Raw genomic sequence first — 17,004 nt, forward strand, 5'->3', positions numbered from 1 at the left:
AGCAAAGTACGATGGACTATTATGTACGGTGTGGATCATACATAGCACTCGGTGTACATTTATTTTGGCTTTCTTATGTCGAGGAAAGCGATGTGGCTGTGGAATAATGCGATAAAGTTTGTATGGTTAAAGGTAAGACTAGAGTTTTCGATGCGCTTTCGCTTAAATTTTAAAGATAAGAGAGTTTAACAAATATGACTAGCTTTGGTTGAGTGGCAACTGTTATTGATTTGCTTTTCTTTTTCTAGACGCGTTTAGCTTAACCTTTTCTGGCTCGTGGACTTCATCCATGCTGCCTATATGGCAACCATCTTCAAAGCACCGGGAGTTGTTTGAGATAAAGGTACAAAATTGTGAATACCTGGCGACCTATTTCTATAGTTTGTCTATTTTTATCTCTTTTTTAACGTTTGATAAATTCTGCGTTTGCGGATAGTAGAACTAATGCTATTACGAATTAATTTTCCTGAAAGCTTTCAATCCATCTCACTAACCCTGTACATGGAGTTGGTTGTAATAGTTGTTTCACAGTTTTAATTATGAGACCTTAAGAAAAACCAATAACATAACTTTTATTTCATCTACTTAACAAAATCTAACAGATAAAAGCGCTTGGAAAATATTCATTTTACAGCGAATTGTGCATTTGTCCTAGCTATTATGTGAGGTCTATTTATGCTCACTTATATGCGATAAATACGGTGAAGTAATGGGGTAAAGGCATTTCAAGCCTACACATTTCTTCGTTTTCTAACATAAACTCAACAATTCTTGAATCAAATAACCAACTAGATCAAATATATAATAAAATCAGTTCTACAAACCGGAGGCTAAAATATTAGAATGCAGCAACAAAACTAATTCGTAAATTGCATTATTATACTTTGATACTAGATTTTTTTCAGAGTCATGAATTAGATTTCAATTTGAACGGTTGTTGGTGGCATTGTTAAGCCTTTTGTCACCCTATTTCATAACGTGTCTCATGGAAGCGTAATTTGAGTGCTTTCTTATGAAAAGATGAAAATGGTTTTCATTATACCCGGATCTTTTATTGCTTCTATCGTAGGGAGATAGATCTGTTACTATGACTGTCTGTACTCTTTCTTTGTGTGTTGTAAACTGTGTAATATTCTAGCGAAACAAAACGACATAATTTCAATAGTTATTAGCTATCTAATTTCGTGTTCATTTCATCAATCGATATGGCAACATTAATGTTTTTAAATCATATTCCCAGATCCGATATTTAGTTTCGAAATTAAATATAAAACTTAAAAGGTCATGATGCACGATTCCTCTCTTCTATTTTTTTAGGGAAAATCAAATTCTTGTAAATTTAAAATAGTCAATCCTTTCCCAGTACGAGAGATTTTTGGTATGATGTTGTCAGTATAAGTAAATGAATGCAATCATTTCTTTTCATCTAGACTACAGTCTTATTTCCGTAACTTTCTCCTCATTTTCGAGAGCATTTCTAGGGGTATCTTTAAGTTATGATTCATAATGTTTGCTCAATTTATTTTTTTTCTAGACTAGCGCGTGGTTGGTTGTGTTGACTACAACATGTTTTTTATATCCTATTTTGGACTTTATCTCTGCAATGCAATCATACGAGTGTCGTATCCCTTAAACCACATGAAATCGAGAGAATTCATCGAAAAGGAATGTTATTTGTAGCGCCCTTCATTTGATTCCCAAACTCAAATCGTTGGAACCATTCCAATAGCTTTACGTTATTAGATTTACCGTTCAAAATCGACCTGCTTTTGGAACAAGTATGCGTGTGCGAGTATGTTACCGTTTGTGTGAGATTATTTAAATTTGACCCTATTTCAACGATTGCCTCGTAAATCGAAAAAAGTTCCATCATGTCAAATATGAGTATTATCTTCGAGCTACTCAACGTGTATGCAATTGAACAATCGTAAAAGCCATGTTAGAACGGAATTTTTAGACGTCGCGACTGCGGTAAGCAAACGAAACGAATTTCGATTTACAGTGAGTAAATTCGGGAGAAAGATCGAATATTTACATTCAACCGGCGCCGGAAATGGTCCAACCTAAACGTGAACGAACGCGACCTACAAAAATATATTCTACATGGTTCCCACAAATGTTAAAATGAGTCGATGATATCAAACGCGTTGGCAATGCTGTTCACCTGTTCAACCACTTTCCACTTGTACTTGAGCGCCTTTTCCGTGAATGGATCGTCCGTTTGAATGTCAAGATTCTCGATTGTGTTTGGCAGCACCAGACGGAATGCGTGTAGAAACATGCGTGGTGGTGACGTATCGATCTTCAGGCTATACGTGTAATCTCCCACGATCACATGTCCAATTTGCGAGCAGTGCAATCGCAACTGGTGCCGCCTACCCGTGATCGGCCGCAAGAGCACTTTAGTGACTGGCTTTCCGTTGTAGTATCCTCTATCTAGTACCAGCACTTTCGTTATACTGCGGCGCGGGTTTTGACAAAGTTCGTCTTCCAGTATGGTGCACATTTTTTTGCTTGTATCCTTAAACCGCACGTCCTCGCCTGAAATAAGATTGGAATATATAGTTACGAGGATCGTAATAATCCCAACAGCACCAAATGATACACCGCCACCGTTTATTCATTATCTTAATTAACCGTTAGCATACCTATTGCAATGTCAATCACTTCTTCGTCGAAATCGGTGTGTCCGCGCAGTAAGGCTAGGTAGTATTTACGGGCACGTTGCTCTTCAAATACCTGACACACTTCTTTACATGCATTTTTATTCAAGGGAATGCACAATATTCCACTCGTGGCAAAGTCCAGACGGTGTGCAAAATAGAAATCGTGTGTTAGATTATCTTGGACGTATTCAGGAAATTGTTTTCTCATAATTGTTTGCACCGTTTTCTGCAATAAAAAAAGCTGTTAGATCGGAGTTCAATCATTATCTTAAACCATTTGCGAAAAAAACCTTTTTCGTGTCGTTCGAATTGATCAATAAATCATGCTTTTTGTTAATCACTAGAAAATTTCCGCTAGTATACAATACGTCCACCGTTTCGTCTTTTTTCTTGTAGTTGTTTCCCTCGCAAAGGGAAAGAACAAAGTTTACGAACCGATCACATAGAACCAGCAAGGCTTTGATGATTTTCTCCACCAACCCGGTGGAGAAAAATTGAACTATACGATCCACGATTTCATCTATCATTCTGAGCAGCGGGTATCACTCGTTCGCGGCTCTAAAACCTCGACGAGATGAACCCGATTGGGAGTTGTGAAACGTGGTCCGTGTTTGTTGGTTCTTATCAACCTTGGGCCCCCAGCGCTTACAAACTTGAGCTTTTTAAAACAGCCCTACAAGGAGGCTGATTCAGATTGTGAACGCTGGTATCCAAAAAGGCATCTAGTAACTTGTTATCAATGCAACCTTCGTTTCCGGGCTAGATACCGTAATAGGACCACATTCGTTTTGGATTTTTTTTTCATTCAAATGTGGCGGGACCATTCAGATTAGTTTTTAGCAGTATAACGTTTTGTGCTGTGTACGAGAATTAGCCCTCTCATGGAGAAAAACACTGCTACACATGAAGTTGCTGAATCAAAGCAAGGAGTAGAGCAAACAGCCCGGATCCTTTTTGCAAGCTGCAGTTGTTGTTGCTATTGGTGGTGCTGTTGTGATGAATCTTTGCACTGGACGATTTTTCTACTGCTGGCCAATACACTTCGTGCCTTTCGTATTCGATGGATACTTGGTGAAACGGATTTCATTAGCATATTTCTACACAAGTCACAAGTAGTTGTACACCGCTTTTTAGATTTTATTATGCTGCTTTTGTTTAATTCATTGCATTTCGATTTATTATTTTTTACAGATATTGCATTTTTGACAATTCCCTTAATGGAATTTGACATTCGTCCCAATATCGTGCGGAACGTTCCGCTAGAGGAACGATGTTGACGTTTTAACAGGAATAAATTCGAGTAATGTAAATATCGTGCTCATCTCAGGTATGCTTACTTTGTGCATGATTTGAACATCCAGTTAGCTTGTGGAATTGAGGAAAATATTTCATTGCTACATAAAGATGCGTAAAGAATTTATGATATCAACACTTTATCCTGAACCATCATTTAGTATTAGCATATCTACGCTTGCCGTAGTGATCGTATCTTGAAGACTGTGGAGCTTTTCGAGCAGCAAAACGTAAACATAGCCAACGGTAAGAAAAGCATGCTTTCAAGTAGAAGACTCTGTATGCAGCTGTCAAAATAGTCGTAGCCACTAATCAAAAATGTAATCCTTGATTAGATTTTAGGTAGTAGGTGCAATCGAGTAAGATTGCGGTGGTATGGACGGCCGCGTGTGCTTGATTGCTAAGTGTAGTTTGCGCAATTGCTGCCGGTGGCCGGAAAGCGGTACGTAAAACGGGCGGTTAAACGGAGGAAAATCGATCGCGGTTTGTCAGTGGCCATGAATTGGGCGGAAAACGCGGCATATTTTTCTCCCAGAAGTGAAGCCGTTGTGTGTTTAGTTCAGCAGTAGTGTGATGTGTGCAAAGTTACTTTTTCTTTGCGAAGATAAGGCCGTTCTATACTAGCGCTGACGTCAAAAGTGCACTTCTGCTCGATGTGAAGAATGTGAAGAAATCGTGTTTGCTGTATTTGGCGTATTTGCGTGTGTAATCAATCCTAGTCGATTGATTTTAATGTACGAAATTTAATGTACTGTGTGGTAAGAGTCGTAAAAACGATTACGCTAAAGGTTAGCTTTTAGTTCAGAAAATAAGAGCTGCTCTGCGAGAACAAAACCTCAATCCCATAAAAGCTTCCCGACATGCTGACCGGTACCATCTGGGTGAAAATGCGCCTACGAATCGAATCCTCGTCGCATGTTGGTAGTGTGGTGCTTAAACCGCTCCTAGTTGATGGTCTCGATTGCACGAGTGCCGTACTTTTGATCAACACCGGAAGTTAATGTACAGGTATGTCAATGATTTATAATCTTTTCCAAGAGTAATCTTTGGTTTACGTATCACTAACGCTGTGGAAAGATGGTCTGGGAGAGCCTGTCAGAGCCGGGAAAATCATATAAAAGACAATACCGTTTGTAATGTGTACTGTTCATATGCGTAACCATGACAATAAGAAAAGGGTCATGTTATTTTTTTTTAAATAAATGGTGCAGCTAAAAACAATCTTTATAGGATGCCTCAGGAGATAATGGATGAGGTGTTCTTTTTTATGCATTATTTTTTATAGGATTGAATTAGTGATATTTAGTACACGTACTTATTATTCATATTGGCTTTGTTTCAAAAATTTCGCTAATTCAGTTTGTTGATTAAAATATTAGATCCTCTATCATTTATATAATTACTTTATAGGAGGAGCACAATGTGATGAAACGTATTCGTTGTAAGGAAGTTATCAATTTTAATTGTTTAAGGAAGTACATAAAAATATATCTTCTTGGTGAATTGTATTACATAAAAGCTATAAAAATAGGATGCCTCTAAAGACCATCGTATTTTTATGTTAAACTATAACGTTAACAAGCTATTATACTATTTCATACGATTATGAAATTCTACGTTAGAGAAAATGAAGGGTGGAAGTTGAGCGAACGTGATAATATTAGGACGCTAACATTCCATTCCCTTTTGATGACGATTATTTCTTGACATACCGGCACATAGTTTCGCATGGGATGCGTAAAAGGTCGTTTATTATGAGCGAATATTTACGATGAGGCGGTCGTAGAATTTTAATATCATATAAATCATATAAATACAGCTCGAAAAATGATTATCGATTTGGTATTATGTCATGATGGTTTGCTAGATTTCGAATAATTCGATTTATGTACGTCTCAGCATATGTTTTGGAGTATATTTTGTACAAAACCTGCGTAGTATAGATTGAAAAAAAGATTATAATCCAACATAAAAACAAAAAGCAAAGCAATTCGCTGAAAATATTCAGCTTACTGGGTTTGTTCTGATGATTGTAATTACGTGCAACCTTTAAAAAATAGTCCCTAATAGTCACCTTTGAATGGAATGGAGTGAGAATGTACAAAAGAATAGACACGATGCACAAATGAATTACACTTAATTATTAACCGTGTACTGAAAACCAGCGTTTTGTGTGCTGGCGTTCACAAACGTCGTGCTTCTGAAATGTATGTTGCAGAGAGAGCTCAACTAATGCATGTCGTTAAGAATAGTTTATTTTCCATTCTTGAATAGGATTCTCGAAATCAGCATGACAACCAACTTTTGAACAATAATCATCGTATCTCAAAACCCAAAAGATGAGTTTTCACTTTTTATTATGCCAATTCGAAGTCGTTCGCGGGACACTGGTCAATTCAACAGCATACACACGATGTCATAGCTGAAGTTTATAAAGAATAGATCAAAAAAGGCTTTTCTTCTTGAACAGGTTATTAGGGAAATGTAATTAACGTATGTCAAGTGTTACATATAGTATGTTATGGAAATATGTATGAACAAGGCTTTTGAGATTGATTTCAACAAGCATACACTGCAGCATAAGTTGCATCAGCAATAGAGAACAGTGTGAAACTATTTAGCAAATAGGTTTTTTTTTACTTAAAAATTTCTGTTGCACATATGAATGATGACTCATGAACATGAGAAATGGAAAAATGAAATGCTCTCGCTTAGCAAACGGCAGTTTAATAATGTGTCGCAATTTTCCGACCCAAAGCTCCACGCTCCTTAACGTTCTCAGACATGCTGCATATGAATGAATGATGCTACACTGCGAGAGCATTGTTAAGAGAGAGATAGAGGGAGAATGAGAGAGAAAGAGAGTAAGCGAACAGCGGCCTTGAAGTGTGTACTATCGTCAACACCTGCTTCTACTACTATACATTTTGCCCACGTTGCGAGAAAAGGCCCCGGTTGTGCGGTTTGGGAGGGTCCAGTTCCGTAATATCGCAGGGTTCAGCTCTCTCTCTCTCTCTCTCTCTCTCTCTCTTCTCCAGCCCGGGACGAGTAGCGAAGTCATCGCTCGCGTTGCAACTGTCAAACGCACCACGCCGGGGAGACACCAGCATTTTCTCCACCAGTGTGTGTTGACAATCCGCGTGTTGGCATCGTCGCGAGAGCACATACGACCGGCGTTTGGCTCTGGTTTCGCGGACGCTAGCGTGCGTGTGGCGAAGTGCCTTTCGATTTTGGTGCTTTGCTTTCGGTCAAAGGTTTCGACCATCCGTTGAAGGCGTGCTGTGTGTCTGGAAAAATTCCCATACTCTCGTTCAAACTAGTGCGTGATACAATACTTCGAGGTGAGCTGGTTCCTGTTGCTAACATTACGTTTACCGCCTACTGAGCTCGGAAGAAGAAAAAAAAACCCACCAGCCAGGGTTTTTTTGCTGGGAAAAAACCCAAAGGATCAGAACCAGTCCGGCAATAGACGGTGAATACATTTTATTTTGCACATCGTGTTTGTTTGCTTCTCGCAATTCGCACCACGCCGGATGACGGAATCTAAGAGGCCCCGTTCTTAGCCATCTAGCCCCGCCTGCTATGTTTGCTTTCTCTATCTTGAAAGCCTACGCACAGATTGAGCACATGCGGAGTGTAATGAGTGAACTGGGTCACGTTTCGATCCTCTGCTCTGCTGCAAGTGGTGTTTGCCAGGGACCCACCCGAGGTTCTTTCCAGCAGCGGGTGAAGATGTTGGTGTCTTGTTTTGTCGCGGTTTATTTGATACGCGGAATCGTCGTTTCTTTATGCACAAACTCACCCATATGCTGGTGATGACACCCGATGCTAATGATGTGTGGTTGAAATCGGGCAAGTTAGCATAAGTTGGCAGTGTTCTAAATGTGAAGCAAGTCTCCACCCGCGCTCCAATCAGACGATGACATCACGACGAAAGGAGTGAAGTGAAATTGAGCTCTCCTTAGCGAGATCCTTAGCGGGATTAAAACAAATGGGAAACATGCTTCCCGGTCGGTGTGGGACTGGATCACATGTTTTTTATTGTCTTTTTTGTTTTACCAAGTGCTGCTCGTTTGGTTTTAACAATTCGAGTTAAAGATCTTTTAGGAGGCTCCGTTTGCAAGTGAATTGAGAGTAATTTGAGAGGCGTGTTTATTAAATAAGCTAATGTTTTTTTTGGCTCAGTATTTACACAACTGTACGGAGAAGTTGTAGGAATTTAGGAGCATACAAAACGCTGTACGATTGTACTAAAAATCATAAAAAATATATTACAAGTTTGTCACTCCTTGTTTACACAACTTTACCATTGACAAACGACACGCTTGTCTCGTAAATTTGCTACATCGAGCCTACAGCTACTGAAGCAAAATGTCAACCAACAATCAATCTGAGCAGTTCCCATAACGGGTTTACGCAATTATATGGAGATTTGCATGAAAACCTGCTCCTGGGGCCGTACCAACATCGGTTCAGCAAATGATCCATCACTTATTCGTCTCGCAACAACACACATGCGCTTCGCCGGCGGTTTTCAAGATTTGTTTGGGCTCTAGCGTGACGAGAGATGGCTCACTTAAACCGGCACCCAGCACGTGTTGCATTGGTCGCGACAGTATTGCATGTTTATGGTGCAGGGTTTTGCAGGTTGCAGGTTGCTGGTTTGAGCAAAACTCGATCGGCAACTTAACGGCGTAATGCACAACTTGACCGAAGAAGGTTATTTGTGGTGTAACATCTAAGGCTTTTATTTTATTTTCATTTTTTACGTGACAATGTAATTTGTTCAGCTTTGACAAATTTGTTCGGTGACGGTTCAGCACGATGAACCGTGGAGTGATAAGCTTTGGTTAATAGCGCACACTGCCAAGAGGAGCGTCAAAGAGTGACGTCACGGTCGACATGAATTCCTTATCAACACGGCGTCCGATTTGATAGGACGGGCAACCGAAGGCTAAATTTCCAATCGTTTGATGGGGCACCATTCAAAAAGAGCCCTTATTTTTGCGGGTACGCCAAAAAATATTCGCTCCTTGAACCGGGGTGCGCGATTACGTGGTCCTGAAGTCGAAAATGGCGGAGTTTCACTATCAACTTACATCTAATCGGGTAATAATCTGTGGTTGAAAATGAGAGAGCGACAAGCTTTCGGGTTACTGGAACCGGGCCAATTTTGGGCTACCTCAACGTTTGCTTTAATCTTTTTGGGTTAATTGTAACTCTACATATTTGACATTTGTAATAAACTTCATTACGTTGGTCATTGTTTACCACGACAATTATGTGGCCTGTTTTTGCCAGATCAATCATATCCTTTTGAGCTACTACCATATGAGGTATTAAACCAATCGTTGGATGGCATTGGAAGACACAAATGACTATTTTTTAACAACCATCGTACAAACAAATCCTACCGGATGGCCTTTTTTGTCGCTTTATGTATAAGTTGGTTATTGAAAATATCTAAGACGATCGACAAAATATATCAACGATCGACAAAAAATCTGTTGTCACACGTGACTCTGCGCTCATTGTTGCTTTAGCCAAATCTAGGTCGAAATCTGAAGGATAACCTCTTTTACTGTAGCGCTATGATGGCAAGAACTGAATGTTACTTCGCAGTTTGAAAATAATATTTAATCTTACTGGTTTCTATTTCGATTATTTAAGTTACGAAGCCTACAGTTGTTCAAATCAATCACCCCACTTAATTAGAAATCCAATCACTGTAAAAACGTTAGCCACTGTCCGATGTTTGTGCTTTTCAAACAAATTTGTTTCACAAAATACCTGGCTTGGCCGTGTTTCTACAATTAATAAAAAAAGCAAATCATATTCGATTAATGACTTAAACGTTGTGCTGTTGCATGACACAAGTCATTGCTTTTGGTGGGGAAATGATACACTCTTAGCGTGCCGATATTATGTGAGAATTTTTTCCTAGCACATTCCTCTGCAACCCATTAAAACGTTTATAGCCCCACTTTTCCAAGCCAAAACCAGATTTAAAACAGAAAACCAAATAATCCACGTTGAATGACTCCAAGTCAATAAGCCAAGCTATCTCCTTATCCGTTTCAGCTAATTAACATCTGGTCGTTGTGTGTTGCGCATTCTATGTTTCATGGGTCGTTTCCAATCGTAAACGAGCCACTTATAAGAAAACTGTCTGCCGTTATGCCATTTCTTTCGCCGGAAAGCACAACCCCCCGAATTCGACTGCGCAATTCCTTGAGTCGAGCTTTGTGAAAAGGTTTCTTAAGTTGCGCACGATTGGTTGGACTTTTTCGGTTGGGTGCGGCACATTTGAATACGTTCGCATCCTTTCGACTGACCTCCAAACCGTTGAAGGTCATCTTCCCCGGTGCGGAAGGTCGCCTGCGATCGTCCTGTCGCTGGCTTCAGCCCCTTCGAACGATCCACGGTCTACTGGCCCTATTCGGTGAGGTACGATCGGTTGCCTTGAGACAAATGCGATGCAAATGGAAAGGGGAAGTGAAGGAAAACAAACCGGAATTGTGTGGGGAATAATTAAAGAAAAGGGAGCCGTTAAGAGCCTTTGCCGAGCTGCAGCTGCAAAAAATGAATTCGCACTTGTTGCCGGAATTTAAGCCCGATAGGCCAAAGGTCAGGGTTACCTTTTGCTCTCTTGGGTGCCATTTTTTCTTCTTGTTTTTGTATTTTTTTTATTTTTGAACTTCCAATTTCCGATAGGTTATACAACTCAAACGCAGCGCATTTGTGTTGCGAGAGGAGTGCACATTTTTTCAGGCACATTTTACTGCGAAGTTCGAATGGGCAGCAACTTTTCTATAGTTATTTTGATATATATACAGCTATCACCTGTACAACGAATTGCATACGATTGTACGCGTGTCGCGAAGCAGAACGAGAATTTCTAATCCGACAGCTTATCCGTCGCTCAAATCGGCTCTTCGAACTTTTCACATTGCTCATGCTGGTTTTTTTTGTGTATTTTTAAAGAGACTTTGAGCCAGCTTGGCTACATTCGCCTCTAAAAGCTCATGCTGGTGTAACATCACATGTTAATCGAGCGTGCTAATAAAAGCTGATTTTGCAGGTTTGACATTTCATCCTTCTAAACGCTTACTCACCAGCTTACTTAAATGGGCGGTTTTTTGCAGTGTTTCCTCTGGAAGTTTCGCCGACGATGCTACTGTTTACCGACGATAAGGCAAGCACAGCCCCGACTATGTTGCTTGTTCGGATGTCGCTGTTGGCATACGCAGCAAACGCGTGAACAATTTGACTTCTCATCTTCGTGATGACGTGTGGTTTTGCCATACTTGCTTGTTACCACTATCAATTAGAAGGGAGATAGCAAAATGACGTGGAGAAGCGTTCGATAGCTACCGGCAAGCTATGCTCTTTTTTTGCATTTCATAACCGATCGAAATGAGCTCGCATTGAGTTAGCATTCGGAAGTTAATTGATCGAATTTTAAATGTGTTTTGTCCCTTCGTTAATCCAACGCCAGGGTGGTTGCTGATTGTTTGTTACTAATCGCAAATAAGTGACGTTCGATTGTGCGGTGTTTGCAGTCACGTTAGATCATTATTGTGCTCATTTGAATCAATTTAGGTGACTATGCATACGCCCGGTGCCGCGAAGATCATCATACGATCTAATCGTATGGCATACTAATAATGACAACCACATGCTATCTTTTTTCTCTTTCGGACTCTTGCGAGCTCTTCTTCGGTACGCTTCCGAATGTGTTTGTTTACAGCATGTTATTGTTTTACAGTTGTTTGGATGCACCGCGTGGCCATAGCGCATATATACCGAGTGCATTGGCGATCCTCTGTGCCGCAATTTACGCAGGACGGGTGGTCAGTTTTGTAGGCACTTTTGTTTTGTGTTTCTTTCCCCCACCTCCCCTCCCACCCTTCATTACCCGTTATTTACGGTGTCGTTTGTGAAAATGCATTACCTTGCACATTCATTGTGTTTTGCGTGCGCGGAAGTGTGCAACTAAAATGCACCGCAAATCCGCAGCCGGGCTTGCCTTCATTAGGGGTGGGTTTGTTTTTGTTTGCGTTTCGACAAAACGGGTGGGACGTCGAATTATGCAGCTCCATTGCGCGTTGTAATTTAAATCAACAAATAGAAGCGCGCAATATGGGTGTCGATGCTGTTGACTCTGTTCCCGGAACATTTCGGGATATACCTTTATATAGAAATATTTTATTTGTTTATACACAAACCTAAGAAGTGATATGTGCTTATACTTCAGTTTCTCTGGAATGTTACATTTAATAAAATAATTTTAAATAACTGATAATAACAAACTTTGGCTTGCGTTTTATTATCATAGGATATTCAGAAGTTCAAATGTTGTGCGTCTATGGTTCTTGCTCCAAAGACGTCGTACGTTGGAATCGACCCTTTCAAAACTATGCGGGCCCGCTCGAGCTCTGCCTCCCGGCGATGGCATTTAATTTAAATTTCAGTCTTCGTCCCTCATTCAAAGAAGAAGGAAAAAAGGCCCTCGGAAAAGGAGTGCCCCCTTCCGCATGCCGTCACAGATTCAACGGCAATCGATCCGCGATGGCTTCTTAATCATTTCAGTCTTACCCGCGATTGAGCGTGTTTTAATGGTTTCAATTAAGCCGCGAGAAACCCTTCAGTGGTTGATGATGAAGATGATGATGGTGATGATTGCGATAGTGATAATATGGGCCGTTTTATGGAATCTTCCCCTCTCCCTCCGGCAGAGGTTGACCGGCATAGGAAGCGAAGTGAACTTTAGTTTCATCTCCTGCACACTTGCACCCATCTCTCTCTCACACTCTCTGATGATGTCCTGGTCTCCTCATCGATCGGTACGTGAACGCGTGGCGAGGTCAAACTCATTTATGTCGTACGATTTCGGAATTTTTCCTCCACACGCATGATATATTTGTCTCTAGGACATGGAGGACCAGAACGCGGGACGAACTAATTGATGGCATATCGTGCAGCAGTCAACGCATACCCGAGCCACTCCCGATTAATCGTCCCGACAATCGATGGCTTTGTTTCCGGCTTCTCTTGCGTGAAAGAGAGGTTGTTGGAACGAATTGATTTGTTTACTTAGAAACAGTGCTGTCTAATATACTTAAGTTTTACATAAAATATTGTATTTGTTTTTAGAAAACTTCCCCCGAACAGACATTAGACTTGAAGTTTGAATTAGAAACACACATGCACTGCAGTATTGCATTCTCATTAAAACATATGTATTTTTTGTTTCCTTTTCAGAATTTCAACCAACTAACCACGCTTGAACTGCCCTATTCGCGATTAAGCAGCTTCTTCGAAGTCTCCCTGCCTCCTTTATTAATCCATTCTCGGATCGCTTCTTCATGCGAATCGTTCGGAAACGCAAGCTCGCAGTATTTTTGAATGGAAATTCGCAGGACGAAGGCACGAAGAGTGTGCTAATACGGAAAACTTGTTCCGGCTAAAGGCATGCAATCACGCGACCAATACGACATTTTGCGTTGCCTGAGTTTCAAGATCGCTTGTGCGCTCGGGTTTTATGATTGAAGCAAATCTATGTTTACACAAAAATTTGGAAGGTCGCTGAAATTGTGCATCCAGCTAAGCGTGCGTGCATTTCTTAGACAAAGGCTCCGAAAAGTGCATCTTCCTGCGCTGCGTCACGCGAGGCGCGATTATCCTTCCCGCACCGGCGATGAATGACTCTGCTGGGCATCGTCCTTGCTACTAACATCGAACAGGAAAAGTATATCATTTCCTGGCTATTTAATTAGAATTTCCCGAGCGGCCACGAATATTTGAGAGGACGTGTTGGATCGGTTGTAACCGCACCATAAATAGCCAAAATGGACGAAAAGGAAGTGAGCTTTCTGCCTAAAGCGAAGATACGGGAAGCAGGATGTTTTCGTGCGATTTGTGGTAAGTCTTGTTCAAACATCTACTCCATATCAAGGTCATACGGTTTCGGCGTATGGTGACGATCTCATCCCATCACTTATGCTGTTTTTGTCTCATTTTAAACACATCTGATAAACGCACATGTTCATTCATCCACCACATCGCCGCCCCATCATAGATCGAACCGAAGCATTGTGAATGGAAAAGGAAAAAAAATGCAGGGATAAAAAGTGTTCCTTACGCGTCCACGTGGGGGAAGTGAAGTATTCTCTTTAAAGTAATCACAGATTCATTTGATAATCGTAGGACGCAAAATGGAGGCACAGCACATACGCATCCGCGATAAAGGTTAGCCATGATTGTGTCGGCGTTTATTATTAAACCATACTAGTTTTTGCATTTTCTTTTTGCGTGGTTCAAGTGTTCAAATTTAATCGAGTCTAAACAATTAACGCATGAACACATGAAACACACTAACACGTGTGAAATGCAGTTTATGGAGGTGCACTGTATCCAGCCTGTAACGCGGTCATGCCATTGATAGTAAACATAACCAAACTGACAGCTTAACAACTCCCCGTGGGGAGGATACATTTGTTTAACACAGTAGCCTGGTTTCGGGTTTGGGCACTAATATTCCGCTTAATAATGTCATCCCAAGTGTTGTCAACAATTGCTGCGGCCAGATGTATACAGAAGTGTTTTTCTCGTGTTTCACCGTAGATCGCATCCCGGCCCGGTTGGTGCTGTATTTTCTCTCCTGGTCCGGTTTTCTGGTGTCATTTGTCATGCGCAACGACATAAACTTCGCCCTGGTGGCAATGGTGCAAGATGCCAGCACGAACGCGACCGGAAATGATCACTGCATAACCAACGCTCCCACCGGTCCAGTGCCATCGATTGAGGAAGGTGGCGAGTACAATTTCACGCTCTCGATGCCAAACGCAACCACGGTGTTGCTGGACGGACTCGCACCAACGTTGGACACCAAGTTCGACTGGGATTCGACTGTGCAGGCTGTGATCAAGTCCTCTTTCTACTGGTGTTACGTGCTATCGCAGGTTGTAGGTGGTGTGGCCACGCAATACTTTGGCACGAAGAACGTGTTTGGATGGTCCCAGTTCCTGACGGCGGCCTGCAGCTTACTGATCCCACGTGCTGCCGATCTTCACTACGGTGCGGTCATCCTGTTACGCTCGGTGCAGGGTTTTGCCAGTGGACTTACCTGGCCAGCGATGTACGCGATCGTTGGCTATTGGATCCCACCCGTCGAACGGAGTCGGTTCATGAGCAGTTTTCAGGGTTTTAGCATCGGCATCGGATTGACGTACCCGTTGTGTGGCTTCATTATCGCGCATTTCGGTTGGCGAGAGGTGTTTTACACTACCGGCACGATCGGGATGGCATGGTGCGTGTTTTGGTATCTGCTCGCGTACAACACGCCCCAGGAACATCCGCGCATCACACCCGAGGAGCTCGAGTACATTGAGCTGAACGTGAGCGAGGACATCAAGAATGGACAGGGCATGCGAGTGCCTTGGCGACGTATTTTCACCTCGATGCCGGTGTGGGCCATCGGGTTGACCACGTTCGGGCGCATCTGGGTGCATTACACGTTCATCATGTCCGGACCGGAGTACATGCAAAAGATCTTTTGCTTCGACATTCAGCAGAACGGGCTGCTCTCGGGTGCGCCCTTCCTTTGCTCGTACCTTTCGTCCGTGCTGTTCTGCTACGTCGCCGATTTGCTGATGGATCATAAGACGCTGACGCTTACGAACGTGCGTAAACTGTTCACTGCCCTGTCCCAGATTGTGCCGGGTGTGCTGGTGCTGCTGGTCGGCTATCTCGGGTATCAGATTGTCACCGTGCTGGTGTTGTGGTTCGTTGCGGTCACTTTCATCACCGCGTCGTATGCGGGCGCTATGGCGAATATCGTTGACATCGCACCAAACCTGGCTGGACCGGTGTTGGCGTTTGCGCAGACTATTCACATGACTGCTTCCTTTCTGCAGCCTCTCGTTACCGGCTTTATGGTGACGGATGCGGTAAGTCCTTTGGAGGGTCAACCAGAGAGCAATCAGAGAGTAATTTGTAATTTGTCTTCCGCAGCAAAACATAAACCAATGGTTGCACGTGTTTGGCGTGTCATCAGTGGTCGCGATCAGCACCTACATCATCTACCAGGTGTACGGCACGTCCGAGATACAGTCGTGGAATTATCCCGTCACCGATCCGGAGGTAACGTCGTCCGACGATTCAGCCGTTATCGCCAACCAACCGATGATAAAGGTTGAACCTGGGCTCAAATTCGACGACGATGAGGAAGATGAGGACGAGTGAACGATGTAGACGCGCACGAATGTTTAGGCTTTTCTGTTTCGTTTGCTATTAGGTTTGCACACTTTGACCTCACTTATGACAGCAGATTACGTTTAGCAAAGCTACGAAGCTGCATTACATTACAAGAATTCCACTTACGTCGTAATAAACACCGCTAGATATAGACATGCCGGCAAGGACGATCGGTCGATTAATCGAATATTAATCACAATCTACTTGGCACAGTCCATCGTCGTGACAGAGGGAGGACATTCAACTGCAAACCAACGTTATCGTATAACCCGAATGTCTGGTACATGATATAATTGATGAGGAACATCTTAGAAGAAAAGAGTCCTTCGCCTGATTGGCATTCCTTTTGGTCACTTGTACCAGTTTTGTTGTTGTATAAACAATCAACGAAACCTTTTTTTCCAATCATTATCGGGGTTGAGCCGAGCAATACAGAGCAAGAAAAAGCAGACGCAAAGAGTGTAACCTCAGGTGCAGGCTTTTAAGTGATAGCTGGTTCAAAAGTTAAAGGAAATCAACTTTTTCGCACGAGAGAAAAGAAGAGCGTGCCGGACGGAACCTAAGGACATAGGTTCATTAACGTGGATTCTCCATTTAGTTTCTATATTGCTTTGTTCGATGAGTTTAACTCGTACAAATCTTCTTGTTCAATGATAAGTTTATTAATAATTCGCCTTCGTTTTGATACTATGCGACTTCGGTGAGCTCAACATACATGTATCTAAGGTTCTGTTAGGTTTACAATGTAAATGCCACCTTCGGGTACATATTCCGAATGTTCGCAAGA

At 42.0% G+C, this 17,004-nt stretch overlaps 2 protein-coding genes across 2 annotated transcripts; one reads left to right on the forward strand and one right to left on the reverse strand.

Annotated features, from left to right (window-relative positions):
- Positions 1 to 2,119: 2,119 nt before the first annotated feature.
- On the reverse strand, positions 2,120 to 3,193 carry LOC128721135 (RNA pseudouridylate synthase domain-containing protein 1-like). Its single transcript, XM_053814857.1, has 3 exons — positions 2,957 to 3,193; positions 2,649 to 2,892; positions 2,120 to 2,541 (listed from the first exon to the last, which is right to left on the reverse strand). The coding sequence occupies exons 1-3, from the start codon at positions 3,191 to 3,193 to the stop codon at positions 2,120 to 2,122; spliced, it is 903 nt and encodes a 300-aa protein (XP_053670832.1).
- A 10,517-nt stretch (positions 3,194 to 13,710) lies between these two features.
- LOC128722137 (vesicular glutamate transporter 3) lies at positions 13,711 to 16,796 on the forward strand. Its single transcript, XM_053815973.1, has 3 exons — positions 13,711 to 13,883; positions 14,586 to 15,910; positions 15,975 to 16,796. Exons 1-3 carry the CDS (start codon positions 13,811 to 13,813, stop codon positions 16,203 to 16,205), a joined length of 1,629 nt encoding a protein of 542 aa, XP_053671948.1. The 5' UTR covers positions 13,711 to 13,810; the 3' UTR covers positions 16,206 to 16,796.
- The last annotated feature ends 208 nt before the right edge of the window (positions 16,797 to 17,004 follow it).

The sequence above is a fragment of the Anopheles nili genome, chromosome 2 (assembly GCF_943737925.1).
Source record: "Anopheles nili chromosome 2, idAnoNiliSN_F5_01, whole genome shotgun sequence".
In the NCBI taxonomy this organism is placed as follows: Eukaryota; Metazoa; Arthropoda; class Insecta; order Diptera; family Culicidae; genus Anopheles; species Anopheles nili.